Here is a 10,110-nt window from a genome sequence, read left to right as displayed (position 1 = left end):
CTATATTTTACCATAACATGTTTGCATCTAATAAAAATTTTTTTTTTAAATAAATAAATAAATAAAACACAAAAGAGCCAAAACTACAAGGTCAATTCTGACTGAATTGGAAACTGATATTAAGCTCAGGCAGAGCTTGGGAGAAGAATAATTCAATTCCCCATAACTATATCAATGCAGCCAACTACTTTCTAGCTCTTGTGAACCTGATGTTTGGTGAGCAAAGGTTCAAGACCCAAAGGCAATCTTGATGCGGAGTAAACTAATAAGGGTTGGAATTATTTAGATTTGAAATATTCTTCTCAGTTCTTTTGAGAAATTGTTCTCACAGTGTCCCTATTGTGCAAGATAATGTTGGTGTGCGGGGGTCGCTGGTCGGCGTGGACTCGGTGGGCTAAGGGGCCAGTTTCCACTCTGTATCTCGAAACTAAACTAAAGACTGGCTTATGTAGAAGGCACCTGAGGAGAGGCAAGATAGTTCAGCTGTAAACAAATTCTCAACAGGTCATGCAGCATCTGTGCAGCCGGAGGTAGGGTCAACATTTCAAATTGATGGCTTCAATAGCATTATTTGTTTCACTTTGGATTTCTACCAGCAGCAGTATTTTGCTTTTGATTATTTGTTGTCCCAGATATCATTCAATGCCTTCAACAGGTAATACACTAATTCTCTCAGCACAGCACATAGATACAATAATGAAGAAGGCATACCAGCAGCTCTGCTTTGTTAGAAGTTTAGAGGTTTGGCATGTTACTGTCTACTCCAACAACCTCTACATATGCACTCTAGAAAGTATCCTTCATAAGTTCATAAATTATAGGTGTGAAATTAGGCCATTTAGCCCATTGAGTCTACTCTGCCATTCAATCATGGCTGATCTATCTTAACCCCATGCTCCTATCTTCTCCCTATAACCTTTAACGCCATTGCTAGTCTAGTACCTGCTAATCCAGGCTTTAAAATTGCCCAAAGGCCACAGCTGACCATGGCAATAAATTCCACGGATTCACCACCCTCTGGCTTAAGATGTTCCTCCACATCTATTTGCTAAAGGTGCGTCCTTTTATTTGGGGGCTGTGCCCTCTGGTCTGTTTAAGAAACATTTAGACAGGTACATGGGTAGGATAGGTTTAGAGGGATATGGTGCAAACACAGACAGGTGGGACTACAGTAGGTGGGGCATGTATTCAGCTGTATGATTCTGAGTGCAGGATATAGAACTTAGCATTGTAGCGCACCGGTTCTAGAGACAAAGTCCAATGTCCACAATGGGTAGAGGTGAATCAAACAGTACCCTTGCTTATGGGAGGACCGTTCCCAAACCTGATAGCAGAGGGGAAGTAGCTGTACCAGAGTCTGGGGGGAAAAAAACTGGAACCGTGTAAATGTGAGATACAAAGGCAGGAGCAGCCAAATATCTAAAGTTGTTGGTACGTACACAAAAAATGCTGGAGAAACTCAGCGGGAGCAGCAGCATCTATGGAGCGAAAGAAATAGGCAACGTTTCGGGCCCGAAACGTTGCCTATTTCCTTCGCTCCATAGATGCTGCTGCACCCGCTGAGTTTCTCCAGCATTTTTGTGTACCTTCGATTTTCCAGCATCTGTAGTTCCTTCTTAAACGCATCTAAAGTTGTTGCATTGATTTTGAATGCTGTTAAGTGACCACTCTCACTCTGAACGTCTGCAGATGCTGGTTTACACCGAAGATAGACACAAAACGCTGGAGCAGCTCAGCGGGACAGGCAGAGAGGGAGGAATGGGTGACGTTTCGCGTCAGAGTTTGGGATGAACTTCATTGAAGGGTTAATGAACGCCGGGCGTGGGATGCGGGATTTCGCATCTGCGGTATTTTGCTTTTTCTTCCCTGGTTGCAAAGGCTTTCAGAATGGCTGGAGATACCGAGGGTTACACTAGCCCTTCACTTCAACATTTTGCTGAGTTCTCCCTTTTAGTATCGCTTCCATCTCCCGGCCCCGGGTAACGTTCACCACTCACCCCGGGACCGCGCTTAAGACACCCCCCACCCCCTTGCTCCGCCTTCATTCTCCCCACACAGCGGGTCTGCAGTCCCGGGGCTTCCACGGATGGAGCGCTTGCTGTGGCTGTTGCTGACGCAGCCAGTGTTCATAAGCCTTGTACACCTCCACTGTGCAGCGACAGATATCAGAGAGAACTGTCGTTCACAATAGGCCATTGTTAGCTGTGGGATATGGGGAGGGGGGGTGATAATGAGTTATATATTATATATAATATGCCCCACATTTCCTTGATTATCCTTGCATCCACGAGTAGTTGCTCTACTCAACAGCCAAAAATTTGTATCCTCCCTTCGATCTGGTATTTAGTTAGTTCACATGCTTGATCAACGGTGTTTTATCATTAATGTCTTATTATTATTAATGTTTAGTGCTTTCTGAGTCATTCGCAACTGTCACTGTATGTCATGTTGTTACTTGTGGGCGGAGCACCAAGGCAAATTCCTTGTATGTGAATGCTTGGCCAATAAACTTACTTACTTATGTTTGCATATCTCCCATTCATTTGTAGAGTCATAGAGTGATACAGCGAGGAAACAGGCCCTTCGGCCCAACTTGCCCACATCGGCCACAACATGTCCCAGCTACAATAGTCCCACCTGCCAGCATTTGGTTCATAATCCCTCCATACCATGTCTATAGATCTCTCGTTCCCCTCTTCCCTGACCATTCCTATTCCTTCTCTCCAGAGATGCTGCCTGGCCCGCTGGGTCACCCCATCATTTGTGTCTACACAATATATGAATGTACATACACAACACGCACATATACATACATACATACACATGTATATATATATGCACATATACACTCACACACGTATGTACACACGCATATATATTTACACATGTACATATATATATACATACACGCACATATATTATATGTTTTATATTATATTATATAATATGGGGATTGAGGAATCCCCGGGCCATGGCCTGTCCATTGTGGCAAATTACTATAAGTGGGAGAGGGCTCCAATGGGCTAAAGGCTGTGCATTGACATGAATCAATGTGGGAGGGTCTAGTTGCCAGCTGAACGCGATCGGACTACTAACGAGGAATCATTCTGATTGTGTTTTCTCCCCCTCTGTGTGTTGTGTTGGTTTTTGAATACAAACGTGAGCAGCCTGTCAAAGCTCGACTTTTTTCGCTCGCTGTGCGGATGGGCGCTGCGGGGCCAGGCTGACGGTCAGATCAGAGAAGGCGCTGGATACAAACCCGACCCAGGGAGCGAGCGAGCGAGCGAGCAGGTGGAATTGGCAAAGGAACAGCCAGGGCAGCGGGAGACTTGAGGGTGTCAGCAAAAAAACAAAACAAAAAAACCCGCTTCCATCCCCGCCGCTCGGCCGGGCACTTCCATCGTTGCTAAATATTTAATGAAGCGAGGGTTTCTCGGCCCTTGTTGAAGCAGACCAGGATGTGAGCTCGGATCATCATCGCCATGCACAAAGACACCAGGACTTGATTCAGGAGACATGTAGCGGGGAGCTGCGAAATTGCAACATTCCCCCGAGACAATTTGTAGCCAACAAGAAACAAGGCAGGGAATCGGACAATTTCAGCCCGGTATCTCCTTGTCTGTGTGTGTGTGTGTGTGTGTGTGTGTGTGTGTGTTTACAGTTATATCCCCCCCCCCCCCCCCCCTTCCCCTTCCCCTTGGCGTTCCCTGGGATTAATCGCTATTTCTCTGTGACTGCTGGATGGAGCCGGGCGGTCGGAGGCAGACCGTCAGGATGGTGGAGCCGATGCCCAGTTACAGCGAGGTGCTGGTTAAAAGCTTCACCTGCATGAACAATGCGATCGCGGAGTGCAAGGACTGCGGCTTGGAGCTGTCTAAACGGACGCTGCTGGCAAACGCCTCTCTCTCGGCCACCGAGGGGCTCATGTTCCTGCTCTGCGCTGCAGGGTGGACGCTGCTCCGGAAGGCTGCTTCTCGCTATCTCTTTCAGGTCAGTGAGCGAGTCCAGCGTGTACAGTGTGACTGTAATCATGGGTAGCGGCCGAAAACATAGAAACGTAGAAAATAGGTGCAGGAGTAGGCCATTCGGCCCTTCGAGCCTGCACCGCCATTCAATATGATCACGGCTGATCATCCAACTCAGTATCCTGTACCTGCCTTCTCTCCATACCCCCTGATCCCTTTAGCCACAAGGGCCACATCTAACTCCCTCTTAAATATAGCCAATGAACTGGCCTCAACTACCTTCTGTGGCAGAGAGTTCCACAGATTCACCACTCTCTGTGTGAAAAAATAACATGTTTTTCTCATCTCGGTCCTAAAAGACTTCCCCCTTTTCCTCAAACTGTGACCCCTTGTTCTGGACTGACCCCTTGTTCTGGACTTCCCCAACATCGGGAACAATGCATCTTCCTGCATCTAGCCTGTCCAACCCCTTAAGGATTTTGTAAGTTTCTATAAGATCCCCCCTCAATCTTCTAAATTCTAGCGAGTACAAGCCGAGTCTATCCAGTCTTTCTTCATATGTAAGTCCTGCCATCCCAGGAATCAGTCTGGAAAACATTTGGTCTGTTTCTCTCTCTCCACCTCTCTCTCCACAGACGCTGCTTGACCTGCTGAGTATTCCTTCACACCATGTTCAGTGTTATTTCACATTTCAGCATATGCAGCATTTTTTTTCATTTGCATTATAAAGACAAAATACATGTTTATAGAACAAGCTGCCAGTTGAGGCTGGACAATCCCAACGTTCAAAGAACTGTTAGATAGGTGGATGGACACAAAAAGCTGGAGTAACTCAGCGGGACAGGCAGCATCTCTGGAGAGAAGGAATGGGTGACGTTTCGGGTCCACACCCTTCTTCAGACAGTTAGACAGGTTTGGAGAGATATGGACCATAATGCAGGCAGGTGGGACTTGTGTATCTGGGACATGTTGACCGGTGTGGGCAAGTTGGGCCGAAGGGCCAGTTTCCATGCTGTATCATAGATACATACATAAATACATACACAATAGATGCAGGAGTAGGCCATTCAGCCCTTAGAGCCAGATGTGATAATGGCTGATCATCCACAATCAGTACCCTGTTCCTGCCTTCTCCCCATATCCTTTAATTCTGCTAGCCCTAAGAGCTCTATCTACAGTAACTCTCTTTTAAACACATCCAGTGAGTCGGCCTCCACTGCGTTCTGAGGCAGAGAATTCCACAAATTCACAACTTTCTGTGTTTTCCTCATCTCAGTTCTAAATGGCCTACCCCTTATTCTTAAACTGTGGCCCCTGGTTCTGGACTCCCCCAACATCGGGAACATGTTTCCTGCACCTAGCATGTGAAAACCTTTAATAATTTTATATGTTCCTATAAGGTGTCCTCTCATCCTTCTAAATTCCAGTGAATACAAGCCCAGTCGCTCCATTCTTTCATCGTATGATGATACCATCATCCCGGGAATTAATCTCGTGAGCCTACGCTGCACTCCCTCAATAGCAAGAATGTCGTTCCTCAAATTAGGAGACCAAAACTGCACACAGTACTCCAGGTGTTGTCTCACCAGGGCCCTGTACAACTGCAGAAGGACGTCTTTGCTCCAATACTCAACTCCTCTCGTTATGAAGGCCAACATTCCATTAGCTTTCTTCACAGCCTGCTGTACCTGCATGCTTACTTTCAGTGGCTGATGTACAAGGACACCCAGGTCTCATTGTACTTCCCCTTTTCCTAACCTGACACCATTCAGATAATGATCTGCTTTCCTGTTCTTGCCACCAAAGTGGATAACCTCACATTTATCCACATTATGGCATACTGCAGCTGCCCACTCACCCATCCTGTCTAAGTCACCCTGCATCCTCATAGCATCCTCTTCACAGTTCACATTGCCACCCAGCTTTGCGTGATCTGCAAATTTGCTAATGTTACTTTTAATTCCTTCATCTAAATCATTAATATATATTGTAAATAGCTGCAGTCCCAGTACTGAAACTTGTGGCAGACCACTAATCTGCCATTCTGAAAGGGACCCGTTAATCCCTACTCTTTGTTTCCTATCTGCCAACCAATTTTCTTTGCATGTCAATACCCTACCCTCAATACTATGTGCTCTAATTTTGCCCACTAATCTCCTGTGTGGGAACTTATCAAAGGTTCTCTGAAAGTCCAGGTACACCACATCCACTACACTGGCTCTCCCTTGTCCATTTTATTTGTTACATTCTCGAAAAATTCCAGAAGATTTGTCAAGCATGATTTCCCCTTCGTAAATCCATGCTGACTTGGACCGGTCCTGTTACTGCTATCCAAATGTGCTGCTATTACATCTTTGATAATCGACTCCAGCATCTTCTCCGCCACCGATGTCAGGCTAAACTGGGCGAGAAATTCTCTGCTTTCTCCCCAGCCTCCAATCCACAGGAAGTGATCCAGTATCTACAGTACATTGGAAAATGATCACCAATACGTCCACGATTTCATTGAGTGCCCTGGGATGCAGACCATCAGGCCCTGGGGATTTATCAGACTTCAGTCCCATCAGTCTACCCATCACCATTTCCTGCCTAATGTGAATTTCCTTCAGTTCCTCCGTCACCCTTGGTCCTCTGTCCCCTAGTACATCTGGGAGATTGTTTGTGTCTTCCTCAGTGAAGACAGAACCAAAGTATCTGTTCAACTTGTCTGACATTTCCTTGTTCCCCATAATAAATTCACCTGTTTCTGTCTTCAAGGGACCCACATTTGTCTCAACTATTTTTTTTCCTCTTCACATCCCTAAAGAAGCTTTTACTATCCTCCTTTATATTCTTGGCTAGCTTACCTTCGTACTTCATCTTTTCTCCCCATATTGCCTTTTTAGTTACCTTCTGTTGTTCTTTATAAGTTTCCCAATCCTCTGGCTTCCCGCTCATCTTTGCTATGTTATATGTCTTCTCTTTTATTTATATATTGTCCTTGATTTCCCTTGTCAGCCACGGTCGCCCCTTACTCCCCTTAGAATCTTTCTTCCTCTTTGGAATGAAATGATCCTGCATCTCCTGGATTATTCCCAGAAATACCTGCCATTGTTGTTCAACTGTCATCCTAGCTCCTCCCTCATGCCTCCATAGTCCCCTTTAAGTGTAACTGCGATACTGATACTTCCGATTTTACCTTCTCCCTCTCAAATTGCAGATTCAAACTTATCATGTTGTGGTCACTACCTCCTAATGGTTCCTTTACCTTGAGTTCCCTTATCAAATTCAGTTCATTACACAACACTAAATCCAGAATTGTCTTCTCCCTGGTAGGCTCCAATACAAGCTACTCTAAGAATCCATCTCGGAGGCACTCTACAAACTCCCTTTCTTGGGGTCCAGTACTAACCTGATTTTCCCAGCCTACCTGCATGTTGAAATCTCCCATAACCACCGTTGTTACATGGCAATTTTAACTCCTGATGCAACTTGCAACCTATGTCCAGGCTACTGTTTGGGGGCCTGTAGATAACTCCTACTAGGGTCTTTTTAGCTTCACAATTTCTCAGTTCTATCCACAATGACTCTACATCTTCTGATTCTATGTCACCCCTCGCAAGGGAATGAATTTCATTCCTTACCGTCAGAGCCACCCACCCCCTCTGCCCACCGCTATGACTCTATAAAGACACAATGCTAGAGTCACTGCCTTACAGTGCTTAAGACCGGGGGTTCTATCCTGACTGCAGGTGCTGTCTGTATGGAGTTTGCTGGTCGGCACAGAAAGCCAGACAGGGCGTAGAGAAGGTTTACCAGGATGTTGCCAGGACTCTTGGGCCTGAGCAATGGGTAGAGGTTGAGCAGCCTAGCATTTTATTCTTTAGAGCGCAGAAGGATGAGGGGTGATGTTATTGAGGTGTAACAGGATGAATGCACAGTCTCTTGCCCAGAGTAGAGAAATCGAGAACCAGAGGACATAGGTTTAAGTCTGCAGAAGTGTCCTGATCCGAAACGTCACCTATCCATGTTCTCCAGAGATGCTGCCTGACCCCGCTGAGTTACTCCAGCACATTGTCTGTTTTTTTTTGTAATTCAGCATCTGCAGTTTCTTGTTTCTTCTTCATCTACTGCAACCCTGGTGCTGAGGATTTTGTCAGAGATTTGGAAAAAAATAAGTGTTAAAATAATAACTAAAATGTAACGCGTTAAATAGGTGTTAATTAATTAAAAAATATATAAATATATACACTGTGTGGCTTCCCTCGCTGTTCTGGGCCCTGGGGTGAGCGGAGTGGTGAAGGTAGTGGTCAGATGTGCCGCACATAGAAAATAGGTGCAGGAGGAGGCCATTCGGCCCTTCGAGCCAGCACCGCCATTCATTGTGATCATGGCTGATCGTCCCCTATCAATAACCCGCGCCTGCCTTCTCCCCATATCCCTTGACTCCACTAGCCCCTAGAGCTCTATCTAACTCTCTCTTAAATCCATCCAGTGATTTGGCCTCCACTGCCCTCTGTGGCAGGGAATTCACATAAATTCACAACTCTCCGGGTGAAAAAGTTTTTTCTTACCTCAGTCTTAAATGACCTCCCCTTTATTCTAAGTTACATCTACCCCGTGGTGCACCCCTGACCTTCGTGGAGCTGCACTGTGGAGGTGTGAGAGACAAGGACTCTCCGCCTAGCTGTCTGCTTGTTCCTCTGCATCGATCTCAACGTTCTTACCTCACACAGCATAAAAGACACTGACCCCGAACTACTGCACACCAAATTCCTCCTACCCTTGAGAGCCGTGATGCAGGGTTTCAACCAAAACCATTGACAATTCACCCCCCCTCCCCCTACTTTCCCAAACACTTCATAAGGTCATACGTTCCAGGAGTTGAATTAGGCCATTCGGGCCATCAAGTCTACTCTGCCATACAATCATGGCTGATCTATCTATTAACATATGATGAACGTTTGACGGCACTGGGCCTATATTTGCTGCCGTTTAGAAGAATGAGGGGGGACCTCATTGAAAAGTACAGAATAGTGAAAGGCTTGGATAGAATGGATGTGGAGAGGATGTTTCCACTAGTGGGAGAGTCTAGGATTAGAGGCCGCAGCTTCAGAATTAAAGGACGCTCTTTTAGGAAGGAGATGAGGAGGAATTTCTTTAGTCAGAAGGTGGTGAATCTGTGGAATTCTTTGTCACAGAAGGCTGTGGAGACAAAGTCAGTTGATATATTTAAGGCAGGAATAGACATCATGATTAGTACAGGTGTCAGAGGTTAAGGGGAGAAGGCAGGACAATGGGGTATGGAGGGAGGGATAGATCAGCCATGATTGAATGGCGGAGTAGATTTGATGGGCCGAATGGCCTAATCCTACTCCTATCGCTTACGATCTTGTTATCTTTCCCTCTCAAACCCATTCTCCTGCCTTCTCCCCACAACCCCTGAAACCCGCACTAATCAAGAATCTGTCTATTTCTGGCTTAAAAATATCCATTGCCTTGGCCTCCACAGCCGTCTGTGGCAATGAATTCCACAGATTCACCACCCTCTGACTAAAGAATTTCCTCCTCGTCTCCTTTCTAAAGGTAAAATAGATGCTGCTCTACCCACTGGGTCCCTCCAGCACCTTGTTTGCTACTCCGGATTCCAGCATCTGCAGTGTCTTGCGATTCCCCTCCTACTCTTTGCTAATCCTGTCAGACTTGCCATCTGGTCTCCGCCACAGCTTCTTAATACATTTAAGACTCGAGGCACTGATGATGCTGGAATCTTGTGCAGAACACTAAGTGCTGGAGGAACTCTGCAGGTCAGGCAGCATCTATGGAGGACATGGATAGGTGGCGTTTCGGGTCGGGACCTTTCGCCCTTCCAAGTCAAAGGTGCAGCCATGAATCTAAAGAAGCGTGTAGGAAAGGAACTGCAGATGCTGGTTTAAACCGAAGGTAGACACAAAAAGCTGGAGTAACTCAGAAGGGGCAGGCGGCATCTCTGGGGCGAAGGAACGGGTGACGTTTCGGGTCGAGACCCTTCCTCAGACTAGACACTTCTTCAGCCTGAAGAAGATGCTGCCTGTCACACTGAGTTACTCCAGCTTTTTCTGTCCGTCTTCAAACTAAAGAAGGGACCCGGCCCAAAACGTCGCCTATCCACATCCTCCAAGGATGC

General features: G+C 46.2%; 1 protein-coding gene across 1 annotated transcript in view; it reads left to right on the top strand.

Moving 5' to 3' along the window:
- The first annotated feature begins 3,673 nt into the window (after positions 1-3,673).
- The window catches only part of cers1 (ceramide synthase 1), a 28,517-nt gene continuing 22,080 nt past the window's right edge, over positions 3,674-10,110 (top strand). Inside the window, exon 1 of the mRNA XM_055658502.1 lies at positions 3,674-3,990. Within this exon, the coding sequence (XP_055514477.1) occupies positions 3,742-3,990 (249 nt within the window). The 5' untranslated portion in view covers positions 3,674-3,741. The remainder of the gene's footprint in view (positions 3,991-10,110) is intronic.

This window comes from Leucoraja erinacea, chromosome 29 (assembly GCF_028641065.1).
Source record: "Leucoraja erinacea ecotype New England chromosome 29, Leri_hhj_1, whole genome shotgun sequence".
NCBI lineage: Eukaryota > Metazoa > Chordata > Chondrichthyes > Rajiformes > Rajidae > Leucoraja > Leucoraja erinaceus.
Note: the sequence above shows the minus strand (reverse complement) of the source record. Positions and strands in the feature narration are given on the sequence as shown.